Source organism: Onychostoma macrolepis, chromosome 07 (genome assembly GCF_012432095.1).
Source record: "Onychostoma macrolepis isolate SWU-2019 chromosome 07, ASM1243209v1, whole genome shotgun sequence".
Classification (NCBI taxonomy): Eukaryota; Metazoa; Chordata; class Actinopteri; order Cypriniformes; family Cyprinidae; genus Onychostoma; species Onychostoma macrolepis.
In genome coordinates this window covers 31,219,872-31,236,524 of record NC_081161.1, presented here as the reverse complement: position 1 = coordinate 31,236,524, position 16,653 = coordinate 31,219,872, and the positions used below count along the sequence as shown (strand labels likewise).

The following is a 16,653-nucleotide window of genomic DNA, read 5'->3' as shown; positions in this document are numbered from 1 at the left end:
AATAAAACCACTTTTATTTGACTGTTACTGCAAAGTTCAATCAGTCAGCATAATCTCTCCAGAGCAGCACAAAACAGGAAGTGCAATTCATCAAACTGAACACTGAAACGTTTTTCTACTTCAGTCTCCTTGGTTACAAGTTATCAACACACAAGCTAGATTATTAGAAAACAACACATTTCACAATTTTTCATGCTACAGCTTCCTGCAGTATAACTTTCCTGATCAAGTGAAATTTGGATACTCACCAATCTGACCAGCCTTCACTTTGAAAGGGACATTAAACTCGCTCTAAAGAATAAGAATAAATTGGTAAAATGGGTTTGAAATGCAGATTTCAAGAATTCAATATTAGAATTCCCATTTTGTGCACATATACATAGTAAACTTCTATTTATTACAATTTAGTTATGGTAATATCAGCAAATCTCATTGTTTCAGCGCACTCTTGATTCAGCACATGCTTTAGTGTCTACCACTAACCACAGTGCTACATACACAGACACGCACTCACTCTTATCAAGATAAATATGGTTCTTTTAGTGTGCATTTTGTGACTTTTAGTTTTTTACTATATTCTACATTTTGCGGCATGGCATCATGTTAATCATCATGTTACAAATCTATATTAAAATAATAGATAAGACGTCATTAAACTTCATATTTTCCAAAACATACTTACCAAAGCATTTTCTTTCACTCTCAGATTTTCCAACACCACATTTCCTAAAAAAAAAAAAAAAAAAAAAATGAAAATGACTGTATTGTACATTTTATCTCATCCATGCTACATAATGTATAATGCAGATTGCAGATTGTATTGTTATCTCTCTCACTCTCTCTCTCTCTCTCTCTCTCTCTCTCAAAGGCATCCATATAAACATCTGAAACTTTGAAAGCATCACAGATAAGAAATGCTACTATGAAATGCATAAACAATTGCATCCTGATATGACTGGCCACTTTTGACACTGACGATAATTGGACTGGCATCACAGAAAATAAATAAATGCCAACCAGAGCAGCCTATCTAATGTTGGGATAAAGATGTCACCATATCAAACTGCATGCTGACAGAATAACAGGGCACCCATGCTGATCTGGCCAAGGATTGTCTAAACCCCTATGGATTCTGTCACACCTATAAAAGCTGACTGTTCAATATACAAAAAACACAACGCTCCTCTCTTTCTATCATTTTAAACAACAGATGACCATTTTTGCAATGAAATGAAAGTGGTGACAGATCTATATTATGGCGTAAATCCAAGTGTAACAGATTATCAAAAAAAAAAAAATTGAAGGGCAGGGACTTGGTTCAATGCATCGGCTGTCGGTTGAATTTTGAGATGTGGACTTTAAAAATGGGGCAGATGAATGTGCGCTTGCAGAGGCGGGGTTTAAGCAGTCCTGCATACATTACTAGAGAAAAGCCTCCCATTTTCACCGGAAGATCCACTGACAATGGCATGTTATGACATTTTGATAAAAAAAAAGTCATATGAAACATAAAATGATGACTTGGTCACAGTAGGATATATGACATACATTTAGAAAACAGATGAGGTAAATTTTTGTTTTCATGCCATCATATGTTTCTCATGATTCTTAATGAATGTGGCTTCAAACTATCCTTGGAATTTATCTGAAAGAATCTAGTTGGAGCTGTTCCTTGACACATCCTGTATAACCATAACGACACAACAGAATGACAGTAATTTGATAAATGACTCCTTTCAAAGCCTTACTTATACACTAACATTATCTGAGTGAACACACATATTTGCATATGAACCTGCAAACATTAAAAAATACATTGACCACAAAGAGAATAAAAGGGTCATGTTCCCATCAGTGTTTGTGTATGACCAATAATTTTGTAATGTAAACAGTTTACACAATGTAAAACAGTTTACATACTTTAAGTCATTAATGATGATAGGAGTAATAGGGGGATATGTGTCATAGGGACCATCAAGATAAACCTGTAGTAATATAGTGCCCCAGGTTTTTTCAAACATATGTGGAATTTAACTTTTCCAAGACATTTTGAATGTATGACACAAAGAGTAAGTGCAGCACTTTAATTAGTGACATGATTAAACTTATCATTATTATTATCTATGAAGGTGTGGTCCACTTCACCTTGAGCTTTACTTGCGCAAATTCAACAAAACAGAACAAACAGCAGTGTTTGCAATACTGACAGTCCATTCATCGGCTCAGCTAATTGTTGAGAACCATTTTCGGTCTTATCTAGAAGACAACTGTCTCATGTAATATTTATGTAAACGGAAATGTAATGATGATGACTGAAATCCTGGAAACCCTAAAAATAATGAAAGTAAAGAGTAAAAATAATAATGGGTGTTTTCGTCGCCTCTGAACGACTCCTTGGGGCAAGCAACTTGACAGACTGCCAGTCTTACAGAACAGAAACCAGTCCAGCACGAGACATTAACAGACACTGCAGTAAATTTACATCTAGCTTGCACTGCATATCGATAAAGAACGTTTTGCAACAGGCAACAATCCAGAGCAGAAAACGAGCGTTTCTTTGCACTAATGTACGTTAGACGGACGGTTTTGACGAATAAACGTTTAACGTTACCTCCCCATATGCCAATCTTGAGCTGCGACTTATCCAGGTTTTCCACATAATCTCCTATGAACCTGTTCAACAGATCACTGACTAAAGACTCGAACACCATGGTGAGTCGAGAACGACAGCGATCCTGTCGCAGATAACGCGCTAAAATGATAAGGTTACTTCCCTCCCTGGATGACAGGCGTATACAGCGAGATCGACTCGCTCGGTGATCCACTCATACTGTCTGGATCAGGGGTCGCTGCTGCGATTACTGTATTATAAACAGGTTGGCTAGTTAATACAAGAACATGGATCGCAAAGTGAAAGTGTACTGAGGTGGCTGATGGTCATTTGTTTACCAAATGAGAAACGCCTTGAGAAGATTAATTTATTTATTTATGTGCAAGATATAAAATTACTGTTTACTTTAATTTGTCGCTTTAGGATAACCACATTATACAATAATAGCCTATCAAAACGTAAATATATTCTCTGGAAAAAGCTATGTATTAATCATTAACAATTTTCATTTGCTGATACATGTTGAATCAATAGGAAATACTTTGACATTGACACAGTTAATTTGTTGGATGGGCCTGACCGTCACTGCAAATGCATTTCCATCACACTCTCTCTTTTGTCTCCTCGTTGTGGTTTTCCTTCAGGGACAAGTTTCCAAGCTCTTCAGAAAGATTGGTCCACGTGGTCACCAGGGAATCTGGTTGCAAGTTGATCTTGTGATGTTTGAACACGTGGCTTTTTGTCTTTTTGCTGAATGTTTTAAACCCAAACATGTTGTCTAGAACCTCAAGCCTGTAATCAGATACTGAAAAATATAAGCTGCTGTTGTCTGTAGACAGACTTCCAGACTTATAGTATCCATATTGCATGCACTGATGCTCAATGACAAAATAAATTTTAGCCACAAACAGTTATAATAGATGTAAATAATTAATCATCAAATGAATGACTATTCCTATTGTTAGGAAAAAAAAATGTAATATGCGGGATGCTGCAAACAGTGCATGAAATAAATCTATTTGATGATGAAAAAACTTTCTCATGCTTAGGCTATATGTAATGTTTCTGTGTGTGTTCTGTTCTTCTCCACTGTTTTGCTTTGTTTGTGTGTTGATGTTATTTTTAGCCACATGTATAGTATAAACAAAATAATCTGGGTGGGGTTTTAAATGACAAATAACAAATCCACCCTATTCTCCCCACCACTAAATTCATTATTATGGAAATGACAGCTGGTGTTTAATTATTCAAGGCAAAGATGAGAGCAACAGCCCCATCTACGGGTGAATGGCTTTAGGAACTTTTAATGCCAACTTTGAAAAATGTGACCCTGTACCACAAAACCAGTCTTAAGTGTAAATTTTTCTAAATTGAGCTGAATAAATAAGCATTCCATTGATGTATGGTCTGTTAGGATTGGACAATATTTGTGCACCCTCTGGAATCTGAGGGTGCAAAAAAATCAAAATATTGAGAAAATCGCCTTTAAAGTTGTCCAAAGGAATGCTTAGCAATGCATATTACCAGTCAAAAACGAAATTTTGATATATTTACAGTAGTAAATTTACAAAATATCTTCATGGAATTTCATCTTTACTTGATATACTAATGATTTTTGGCATAAAATAAAAATCTATAATTTTGACCCATACAATGTATTTTTGGCTATTGCTACAAATATACCCCAGCGACTTAAGACTGGTTTTGTGGTCCAGGGTCACAAATACTAAACTAAACCAGTTTAGTTTGAACATTTTCATGGAAACTTATTTTAAGTTTTGGTTGTAAAATACATATGTCAATAAAATAAATGTCTGACTAGTTTCAACAGGTTTGGACATTCATTTGGGTAAATTTTGGACAGATATTTTAAACAAAGTTAAATACAGGTAGGTAAAGTCGCCTGATGAGCTCATTTCCTACAAAACAGTGCCGCAGTTCCATTAGGATGGAATGGAATATAATTTATTGAAAATTATATTGGTTATATATTATATATTTATATAATTATATATTTGTTTTGGTTTGTTCATCATTTCTACTACACCTAAATCATAATCATACAAAATTAAGTCATTATCATACTATGGTGTATGGGGCCATAGACGTCTGTTCTCCACCTAGTCATCATTTTAGACTTTATGCCCATATAATGGTGTAGAATAACAGCATGTAGGAGCTACATCTTGAACCCATGGTAACATCAAAATAAAACAAACAAAAACCCTGACCATGCTGTAATACCATGCTTTAATCCATAGAGAGCAGCATTTAGGCACTTACAGGAAAAAGCTATTGGTCTGAAAATCAAAGTACATTTTGTGACAATGATGAATATCATCAGAAATGCTTTCAAGGTTACAAGGCTTATGGCAATACATTGTCAAAATACAATGTGAAAGCCACATATTTCATGAGGGTGATAGAAAGGAGTTTTTAGGACAGGAGAGGTGTTCTCAATAGAATTTGTGGAATGCTGTTGTGGACTCACCCCTGTTTGAGGTTTGTTGGGTCAACACATCTATAATACATTCCAGGTGCCTGACTGCACAATCCATGACTTCAGTCAAGCTTGAGGCTAGATCCCCTAAAACTGGGAAGATGATTTACAACTGCACATCAAAAACAGAATGATAGAGGAGAGAAAGAGAGAGTCTCTCCCTTTCTCGCTCTGTCGTTCTTATTTTTCTCTCTGATGCTGGAAGTGTGTTATTAAAATTGTATTTGCACTTGTAATTTAACTAAGTATTTATCAAGAAATAAAATGATGAGCAGAATTATTTTTAAGTTGCCTAGCTAATATCTATAAAAATGTGTGGTATTTGTGGTGCAGGTATTCCTACACTCACAGAAAAAAAAGGTACCGAATCTGTCACTGGGGCGGTACCCTTTGGAAAATGTACTGATATCTGTACTCTTTAGGTTCTGTATATACTTTTAAGGTACTTGTATGCATCTTTTAGGGGTAAATAAGGTACAAAAGTATACCTTTTTAAAAAAGGTACTGCCTAAGTGACGTTTGTACCTTTTTTTTTGTCTGAGAGTGTACCTTATGGGGAGCAAATATCCAGAAAAAGAAAAGTAAAATCTGAAAAAAATCATTTCCATTGAGGAAAACAGTTTATAAATCATTATTGATTGATCGACTAATTGATTGAAATGTAAAAATGCAGAATATGTTATGTAAGCGTTAAGGGTTAGGGGACAGAATGTAAAGTTTGTACAGAAATCGCTATGTTAATAGGTTCTCATAAAACATAGAACTCAGTGTGTGATGTGTGTGAACCTGTTTTTCTATTCCGGTGGGGACTTAAACCTGAATACACACAGACTCATGGGGACTCATGTCCTAAATTGAGGTCCCCACGGGTAAACAAGCTAATAAATCACACAGAATGAAGTTCTGCAATCTAAAAATGCAGAAAGTTTCCTGTAAGGGGTAGGTTTAGGTGTAGGGTGATAAAAATATACGGTCTGTACAGTAGAAAATGCATTACGCCTATGGAGAGTCCCCACAAGGATGACAAACCAGACGTGTGTGTGTGTGTGTGTGTGTGTGTGTTATACTATTATATAATTATTATGTCAGTAGGGTTTGGTAAATTATGCGAATAAATATTGTATCATATATTCAAATATAATAATGTAATACAAATTTAAAAAACTGACTAATACACAGCAGATGCCGACTACTGACCAGGACTACATTCCCCTGAATTCCGGTCTGCATGACGCATTTCCTCTAGTCCCACCTTTAGTGATCGGCTGGGCTCGGTAAATTCCGTAAATCGAGAAGGGATTTACTCCAAAGAGGCAGGACAAGACCGTAGTTTACTGTGCATCGAGCGGCTGCGAGCTTGCAATGAAACTGCGGTAAACAAACTCACCGGTAAGATCCAGTGTGCTCAGATTTCAGTGTTCGGCGAATTGTGCACAGAAATATCCGCGATCGCTGTGTGTTTTAATGTGTTATGTATTAATACGGCAAGACCGATCTCACATGCAGTGTTTGAATGGATTGGGATTTAGAGGTGCGTGGAAATAAGCAGTGTGTGCTGGACAGAGACGTGCATAGAGTCCTTATATCGCATCTGACATGATTCACATGCTTCACCAGTTGCTAATAAGGAGAATTAATTCACGCGCACATTAATCGATGGGAACACTGTGGGTTTCTGCATTGTATTTGGTAAGTTTAACTACTTAAACGTTTGTCTCTGAAATGCAGAAAGACGGATGATGACTGATATTTGCATTAAGGCAAAATTTGCTCGTGTTTGGTGGTTTGTGTTCGCTCCGTTTTTCGCGAGACATAGGGGGCTATGGATGAAAATAAAAACGGTAAAGTAAAAATATATATTTAATTAATTAATTAATTAATTAATTAATTTGAGATTTCAAACTTGGCAAGGCTTGCATTGTTTATCTGAATAAGCGATGCTTAACTTTTGTGGATTGCAACTAGAAAACGCCATATTCAGCGCATTCTGTCTTTGATAAAACTTTGCAGTTAATTAGTTCATTTAATATTTTACAAACATGTTTTTTAGAGTAGAAGTGAGCTTCTTTAGAAGAATTCATTTCCAGTGTGTTTAAAGCGCAACAATAATCATAGGCTCAAGGACTGCATTTCTCTCTCAATCCGCATTACCATAACCTTTCCATTCTTGCACAGTCCATACTCTGACATCGTTTACACCTTAAATCACTCTTAAAACAACTACCCACATTCAGCCGCAACAGTGGGATCAAATGCTTTTGTGATGGTCCAGACACATGGAGCCCATGCTGAAGCCACACCCCTCTGTGTCATCACATTTAAACATCCCCTCTTATACTTGTGGATTCTTCATTGTTCTTCGGATGTTGTGTTTGTCTTTGATTACATTACTCACCTTTTTACTTAATTTACTTGCTATTCATTCATTTGCTAAATTGTATATATTTCAAGTTTATCAAACATAAGCCTGTGTTTGCTTTTGAAAAGAAAGTCAAGCAGTGGGGGAGTTACCTTAGGTTTGGAGTAAAGGTTTTGATTATACAAATATGTTCGTTTTGTATGTTGGCTTTAAACAATACTTGTTCAATGCAGTAATTTCATACCATGTAGTGACTACAGTTTCTTACTGAACAAAACTTGTATATTTTATAATGACAATAAAGTTGTTTATTAGGCTACTTATTTCATGAGGTGCTTTTTACTGTTTAAAATTAGCTGAAAATCCTTTTTTTTTTTTTTTGGAAGATTTCCATTGTGACTGCTTACCCCATATAGTGTTACCACATGTCTCAACATTATGCTACTTTTGTCTTTTATGCTTTGTTATTCTTTTGCCAATTTAAAAACTGAAAAAATACTTCATGACAAGGAGCTTTCATTAATTTCCATTAGCATAGTGGATAAAAGTGGTCTTTTTATGAGAGCTTCTCTGTGTAGATTAATCATCTGTTTTGTAACTTTTTCTGTACATTGAAAGTACATTTCTTCAGCTTCATCTTGTTTGTCAGTGCCAAGAAACTTGTTTTTTATTGAAATGCTTTTTTATTTTCATTTTTTGTTTTAGTGAGATTCAGGTAAAGAAGGTTTCTCTTACATCAAGGCTCATGTGTGCAGCACATTCAAGATTAAGCACTTTTATGAGTCAGTATAACTCATCCTCCTCACTAAGCGCTTGTAATCTCTCATTGAGAATGGACTGCGTGTTTTATTTTTGTACTTTTACCTTTTATTAGCACTGTAGACCTACTTTGCTTTTAAAGTCTTAAGTTCGTCTCACAGCATTTAGTGACCTGACGGAGACAGACAGGTCTGCTTACTGTTTATGGGCTGATGGACTGCTGATGCTGATGAATCCAGTAGCTTAGGAAAAGGCATCAAGTAGAGTACTATCTGCTGTCCTTTTGACAAACTGCAGCTGCTTTTTATCACAGCTGTCACTTTTATTGGTAGCTTGCCCATGGGTCATACCTTATTGGCAAGGTTCCTGATTCTCAGCATGTTTACACTGTATAGGTGAACAAGCTCATTGACTTGCTGCTAGCAACTCATCACTTGGCGCTGTCTTCACTCCAACAATGTGCCACATATTCTTTGTTAAAATGCCATTTAATTTTGCAAGGCCAGAACCAGGCGAGTAAAAGTAAATTTTCTCCACACCAAACGTGACCGTAAAAAAAAAAAAAAAAAAAAGAGTTCCCTTAATGCTATGGATCAGTTGGTTTCTATAGAGAGAATTAGACATATGTCAAATGAGACCAGTGAGTAAAGCGTGCTCTTTTATAATGGAACCTCAAACAATCTATTTATTCGTTTTCTTTTCTTTAAATTATGAATGGTCCCTTATCATGAAAAGTCCTCTTTGTTTATTTTGCCAGGCACTTGGGATTCAGATAAGCCTGTTGCTCCTCTGAACAATATTGCATTAGAAATGAGGTCTGTCTGCTAATCGTACACCTCATTATATATATGTTGATGTTGACCGAGCTGTATGTCAGCCAGCAAAGCTTATGAATGTGCATGCTTGCTTTGAGAAGAATGTTTTTCATGGTTAATTGCCACTAATTGTTAACACTTACACTGTTCAAAAGTAATATTGTGAAACATTATTACAATTTAAAACAACTGTTTTCTTTTGTAATATATTTTATAATATTATTTTTTCCTGGAACAACAAAGCTGAATTTTCAGCAGCAATTACTCCAGTCTTCAGTGTCGCAAATCATTCACATGATGCTCAAAAAAACATTTCTTATTATTACCAATGTTGAAACCAGTTGTGCCGCTTAATGTTTTTGTGGGAACTGTTTTTTAGGATTCTCACTATACATTTTTTTTTTTAGGATTCTTTGGTGAATAGTTCAAAAGAATAGCACTTACTTGAAACAGAAATCTTCTGTAACATTATAAATGTTTTTACTGTCACATTTGATCATAATGGATCCATTTTGAATAAGAGTATTTAAAAAAAATCTTACTGGCCCCAAATTTTTGAACTGTGGTGTATGTATAAGGCATGTTTCAAGTGCATATAATGTATGCCTTAGTAAATTTAGACCACCAGCAGTCTTGGTATTTTGAAGGGCTTTTTTGTTTGTTTGTTTATTGCTGAACATGAATGGTAGCAAGCTTACAGATGTATGTGAGTGCATACTTTTGCATTCAAATGAGTCTTAGCACACCTGCATGTTCTGCCCAATTCTAGTTCCATCGTGGACAAGTGCAGAAGTTTCCATTCTACATTTCAGAGAACTACTGAAAACTTATTTGAGTCAATATAAAGATTTGGAATTTGAAATTCTTAGCATATTGTGTGCCATATTGTTACACAAATGTTTGATTTTTCAATTAGATCTTTTACAAGCCCTCATGTCATATCAAACCTGTTTGATTTTCTGTCTTACATTGTACAATGAGTAAGAAAGTTTAGCAGAATGTTCACACTAAATGAACAGGGGCTGTCAGGCTCCAAAATAAAACACTTTAGTATTTATTTGTCTATATGACAAGTCTTCTGAACAGTGAAGCTAATCTACTGAAAATTCTGCTAAAATGTGAACATTCTGCTAAACTCAGTGTTGCACGGAAGCAATAAAGCCATACAGGTTTGGAATAACATGAGAGTGAGTAAATGATGACAGAATTTTAATCTTGAGTGAACTATTACTTAACTTAATTTTCTCACAAGGTTGAGGTGGAAGTTTGACTGCAACTCCTCTTCAAATGCGGCGGTTATAATTAGCAGGGGTGTCGTTGGGTATGCGGGTGTCACATCCTTTAGCTCCAGTGATTTCTGAGCACGACCGCCAACAGCAACTGATAAAACACTACACCTGTCATCATTCTCTCTCTTTGAATTCTGCTTTCCTTGTTTTGCCACTTACTCTTATCTGCGCCTTCATCTTGAGTGAAAATGCCTAATTGTTTAATTTGGCTTCATAAGTTTTAGTAAAGCTTTAGGTTTGATTGAGCTGTGACCTCACCAAAACTCTCTACATTTAGAACCTTGGTTACCTCTGTGATAAGAACCAATTATTACAATAGACATTTTTGCCTTTAACTCAAATTTGTGTCTGTATCAGCAATAGTTCACCCAAAAATGAAAACTCTGTCATTTTCTCACCCTAATATCATTCCAAACTTCGTTTCTTCTGTGGAACATGAAACAAGATATTGTGAACAGCACAACTTTGGAGCCCACTCACTTCTATTGTATAGAGAGAAAATACTTTTAATAAAATGAATATACTGAAATAAAAAATACTGTTCCACAGAATAAAAAAAGTCTCATCATGAAATGACACAATTAAAATTTTTGGGTGGACTATCCCTTTAATTATTGACAGGTTGCTATATCACTCATTTCACATATTTCATCCTGTAATCGATCTTATCGGAACCAGCTGACAAACTTGTGGTGGTTTGCTGCTAATTATTTTATCAGTTCCTCGTATTAGCGGTCATAAATTCTTTTAGTTCGTCACTTTTGACTTTGGTTAAAAAACACTATCATTCAGACATTTGGTGTCAGTTTTTTTTTTTTTTTATAATAATAAAGGAATGCTTTTATTTAGCCAGAATAAAAAGTACTTTTATTCAGCATGCATGCAAATTATCAAAACTGACAGTAAAGACTAAAGAATTTATAATGTTGCAATAGAATAAAAAAATTACATTTCAAATATGTTTTTTTATTTGACCTTTCTAATCGACAACAAATAAAAAAAAACTCACATATTCCAAAAACATTTAAGTAGCCCAAATGTATTCAACATAATAAGAAATGTCTCTTGAACATGAATACTGGAGTAATGGGTGTTGAAAATTCAGCTTTGCCAGCACTGCAGTAAGTTTCATTTTAAAATATATTAAATGGAAAACAGTTTTTAATATCATACACAATATTAATTCTTTTACTGTATTTTTGATCAAATAAATGCAGCCTTGGGGAGCAGAAGGTTTCTTTGAAAAATATTTTACAAATCTTAGACGCCAAACTTTTAAACAGTACTGTAGCTGGTAAATCACAGGCATCTTTCAGTTACATGCAAATGTGTTTACTCAACAAAATGACACCTTGATACAAAATTTGTAGCTGTGAAGTGGTGAAGCAGGGCGTTTGGCTCCATACTGTCAAACAGAACACTTATTGGAGCCTTGCAGTTTGAGTTTGACTTTGGAGGCCTGAGGCTGTTTCTCCCCCCACATTCTCTGTGCTGAAAAAGGATCCAGGTCAGTCTGTTATATCGGGAGCTTCTGCTATTGCTGCCTCCCCTTCGGCAGAATGGCTATCTGGCTCGTTGTGATCTCTTGTGCTTACTGTGAGTTGGTTGCCAGAAAGGGCAGGTACAATTCCTATCCGAACTGCTATGAGGGTTCGTGGAGGCTTCTTTCACATGAACACATTCCACTGGAGCTGTAGATGAGTGATCAAAGAAAGGTGCTGAAAGAGAAATACAGTGGTCTGATGGATTGTTGGACAATGTATTAGTAGAGGACATGGCTCAGGTGCTCATATGAGCAAATAGATCTGAAGATAAAAGCTTGTGTGTGTCCTGTCACTTTGAATAGAGTTCTTTCTCTGTCAGGGTATTTTTGGGAATACAGAATATTTTTTGCCCTCTGACATGAGGCTCAATATGGTTACATGAAATCAGAGAGTGGAGGGGCTTTTCTGAGCCAGTCTGCAGCTGGCTGGGTTGCGTATGCTGCATAGATCTGACATTCCCAGATTCCCTGTATTGTAACTGGAACAGACTAGACTGTGGTGCTGCCATTTCTCCACCTTTACAACGTAAATGGGTTAGACTAAAAGCTGCTCAAACAGTCTGTACATGCAGATAAATGTAAGGTTTCAACAATATTTATTCACAATTTATTTTAAGAGCTATTTTAGAAGACAGTAGATTTGAAATTGAGAGATTTCAGAATAATTGTTTCCATTTTATGATTTTTATCATGCTTTTGTCATAAATACCACAGTGTATAAAAGTTCACTGAAAAAACTTTACTTTACAACCTGTGTGATTTAAGCATGTATGTGCATATATATATATATATATATATATATATATATACAAGTTATCATATTAAAAAGTTTTTTTTAATATATTTCAAAAAAAAAAAAATTTTATTACAGTGAAAGTCAAAGGGGTCCAATATTGTTTGGACCTCATCAACTTTCAAAATATATTCTTTTGTATTCCACAGAAAAAATAAATGTAGTAATTATTGGCTTATCATATCAGCCAGAGTTTAAATGTCAATGCATCCCTAGTTATAGGAACTGAACTTTTAAACAGTTGTTGAAAAATCATATGTGAAGGAAGGGCTGCATCCTTATATTTACTAAAGAGTCTATGGGACCTAAAACATATACTGTATGGACAAATGTATTGGGGCATCTGACTGTTACACCAGCCAGGACTTTAATCACATTGCATTCTAAATACATAGACATATGTATTTAGATATGTACAGTAGTTGCCCCCACCCTTTGCAATTCTAACAGCTTCCACTCTCCTGGGGAGGTTTTTCACGTTTCACGTCAAGTTTTTGGAGTCTTTCTGTGGGAATCTTTGCCCTCTCATCTTGTAGAGCATTTCTGAGGTCAGGCACTGATGCTGAACGAGAAGGCGTGTCTCAAGCTCTATTCCAGTTCACTCCAAAGGTGTTTGATGGAGCTGAGGTCAGGGCTCTGTCCAGGCTGATCAAGTTCTTCCATACCAAACTCCCTTGCTTTGTGCACTGGGGCACAGTCATGCTGGACCTTCCCCACACTATTCCCAAAAAGTTGAAAGCATTGCATTGTCCAAAATGTATGCTGAAGCTTTAAGATTTGCCTTCACTGGAAGTAAGGGGCCTAGCACAACTCCTGGAAAAACAGCCCCGTACTGTAAGTCTTGTAAGTTGTAAAGAATCATGTGATCGAACTCGGTAAACTTATAACTTACAGAAATCTCCACACACTCTGATTATTTTGCTACACCATCAACTCATCTGAAGTATTATAAACATGCAAGTTATGTTACATTTATATAGCTGTAAATATATATATAGCTTGGCAACACAGTTCTTTAAATGGACCTCACTAGTCCTTAATGACAGATGGATCTATAGAGTAAACGGCATGGACAGTGCTTCATCTCATGACCATTTGCTTCACTTGTGTTAGTGTTAATATTTTTTGATAATTGTTTTTTAAAATCATATTTCCTGCAAATGTTGATATTATATCTAAGTGATTGTACCCTCAATGTGTTTTTGGGAAAGCATGTCATCAATTTGACACCTATTTGTCCATAAACATTTGTCAACAGTTCAACAATATTATTTGCCTTAAAAAGCATTGAAGTTTCAGGCTTTAAAGCACTTTTAATAAATGTTGCTGAAGTTTTGCTGCATGAAGATGAGTAGGGGTGTGTTTTAGCATGTGTCCAATTTTATCTGTCTCTCTGTCTGTCTCTCTGTCTGTCTCACTCTCAGTTTACTACCTTCTTGGCCCCCCTCTGTCCTTCTAAAGTTGGAATTTGCCTTGACGTAGAGATGCTAATATTTGTCGACCATCAGTTTAACCTTCAAAGGGCTCTGTGTTGACAGAACATCTGAGTTATGGAGTATGTATGTATTCTTTTTATCAAAGGTCAGGGATTGGTAAATCATTAAAAAATAGTTATTTTAAATATTCTTTTTACATTTATTCTTCATGATAAATGAGTGAATGGTGCTTTAACACACTTGATAAACACACTTGACAGATAAACTGTTTGAATTCATTTAAGGCCAAATGGAACAACATTAATAAAAAGAAGTGGAGGATGTGACACTTCTGCTGTTCTTCTCAAACTCTTGATTCTAAAAATACACATTGTTTACGCAAATCCCCACTGCCCATTAGGACAAGATCATGTTGAAGACAGTTTGGAGTTTGGAGCCAGATTTGACCTCCTACATGTCCCGTGGCTATATATATAAGGTGATTCGTTGTGTGTTTATTGGTGAGGGGAACACCAGTGGGATTCCAGCCGAGATCTAGTGTTGTGTAGCCACACGGAAAAGGAAAAGCAAACCTGGGTGTCCTGCTCCATGAAGGTTACTCCCCCACAAACGTTCTCTCCCTCTTAATGTGGAGCACTTTTTCTTTCTTTTTTTTTTTTTTTTTTGAAAGTGTCTTGAGAGCTCCAGCTGGATCCGATTACATGTGGACAGCTCTGCATTAATTAAATGCTCGGAAATGGTCTTTTATTTATGTGGCATGTTCTTGGAGTTCCCTAATGCTGAACTAAATGGATACAACAGACTAGAGCAGATTATCCAGGCATGTAACTCCTGACTGGCATGTTTACTGGAAGGCTATGTGGTGTAATCCTCTGAGGTGCATCTCGTAGTACGAGACATAACGTCCATAACCAGATCTGTGTGATCTGTTACAGCTGTTACAGCTCTGAGGTCATAGTTGTGGCTCAGGAAATCATATGATCCTTACCTTAGATGTGGGCGGCAAAATGACTGTGTTTCTCCCTGGCAGTGCATAAGTCATTTGTTAAAGTATGCAGATGTTGCTCTAGTACTTGTACTCTATTTTAGAATGGAGCACTGCTGGGTCCACTAATATGCATACTTTATGAGTAATAGCCTCATTAGCTGACAGTGGTTTTAGTTGCTAATCCCCAAAATCTCAGTGACAGTTCGGATTAAGCTGTCTAGCGCCGCTCATTTTTCACAGGAATAGCTGCTTTATGAAAGTGTACAGCATGTTAAGTGTTGCCCCAGTCTTGTTAAACGAGCTGGATTGTCAGTGAAAATAGTCATTAAACCAGCTAATGACCAGCAGGAGGCTGTTGATTGGCTGCTTGGCTGCAGCAAGAGATGCTTTTGCAGATGTTATTGCTGTTGACTGAAGTCTATTTCCCTTTGCAAACTCTTCTCTGTTTGCAAAATATGTTTAAGAGGCATTACTTTTGTGCCAGTTTTGAACTGATCTGACTTGCTTTGAAACTATGGAATGTAGGGCTGCGCGATATATCGCATGCGATTATCATGCGCATCTCGTCAGTAAAGCCGGTTCTGTGACTATTAATAAATCTCCATCACCTGTTTTCAAATGTAGCGGCATTTAATACACCGAGCCGTAGTTCACTGACAAGCTACGCAATATCACGTTCAATATTGTAGACGATTCATCTGCGATTCTGAGCGCGAATTGCGTAGCTTGTCGGTGAACTACGGCTCTGTGTATTAAATGCCGTTCCATTTGAACAATCGCATGCAATATATTGTGCAGCCCTAATATGGTTTATTAACTAATAACTAATATTGACATGATTGTTATTAGATTTTCATATATACTAGTGTTCGAGGGTCGGTAAGATTCTTTTGCTACTTTTTTTGATGAATTGATACTTTTATTAAGCAAAAATACATTAAAGGCATCATGAACTGAGAAACCAAAATTCCCTTGATATTTTGACATAAGAGATCATTGTACTATAGAAACATCCCCTAAGTTTCAGAACTCAAAACTTTCTTGAGTCTAAAAATGGCTTATATTGAAGCCAAAATGACAGCTTGTGGAATGTTCTATTCTATGATGCAATAGTGTGGCTAAACACCACATACGCAGAAGATGATCAACGCCTGCTTCTACAGCACTGTCTGGTTAGCCCCGCCCACCGATTTGCACAGTGTAGTGTAGTGTAAATAACGAGAGAGGTGAACACAGGTCTATGTAGAAACCAAATGATAAAAATGGCTCTGAATACAACAAGATGCTTTGCAGTGCAAAGTTGTGGAAAAACAATCTTTGCATTGCCTTCCTTCAGATCCCAATGTTAGGAAAGAGTGGATGAACTTGATTAATGAAGTTCTTGACTGTGTCAGTAAGAACTTGGTCCTTTGTTCACTTCATTTTACCTTGGATTTGTTTGCAAACAAGGCACAGCTCGATGCGGGATTTTCAGAAAGATTGAAACTGTGCTGACTATATTGGGTCCGACAGTAATCTCGCACCACACAAGTGTGAGTAACTGTTTTCATTAGGTGGTTA

At 36.2% G+C, this 16,653-nt stretch overlaps 2 protein-coding genes across 13 annotated transcripts in view; one reads left to right on the top strand and one right to left on the bottom strand.

Moving 5' to 3' along the window:
- vps13c (vacuolar protein sorting 13 homolog C) overlaps window positions 1-6,649 on the bottom strand; it is a 59,720-nt gene extending 53,071 nt beyond the window's left edge. For 4 of the 9 annotated variants that reach the window (XM_058782007.1, XM_058782012.1, XM_058782009.1 and 1 more), the window contains exons 1-3: window positions 2,612-2,821; window positions 683-726; window positions 249-291 (exon numbers count right to left, since the gene is read on the bottom strand). In XM_058782007.1, the coding sequence (XP_058637990.1) occupies window positions 249-291; window positions 683-726; window positions 2,612-2,711 (187 nt within the window). In that variant the 5' untranslated portion in view covers window positions 2,712-2,821. Of the gene's footprint in view, window positions 1-248; window positions 292-682; window positions 727-2,611; window positions 2,822-5,102; window positions 5,205-6,308; window positions 6,461-6,498 lie in introns of those variants that run through there. The other 5 variants (XM_058782006.1, XM_058782008.1, XM_058782010.1 and 2 more) reach the window with 4 other exon arrangements.
- Window positions 6,384-16,653, top strand: part of tln2a (talin 2a) — a 53,406-nt gene continuing 43,136 nt past the window's right edge. The window contains exon 1 of one of the 4 annotated variants that reach the window (XM_058782014.1): window positions 6,384-6,500. The gene's annotated coding sequence lies outside the window, so the exon portion shown is untranslated. Of the gene's footprint in view, window positions 6,501-6,677; window positions 6,801-16,653 lie in introns of those variants that run through there. The other 3 variants (XM_058782017.1, XM_058782015.1, XM_058782016.1) reach the window with 3 other exon arrangements.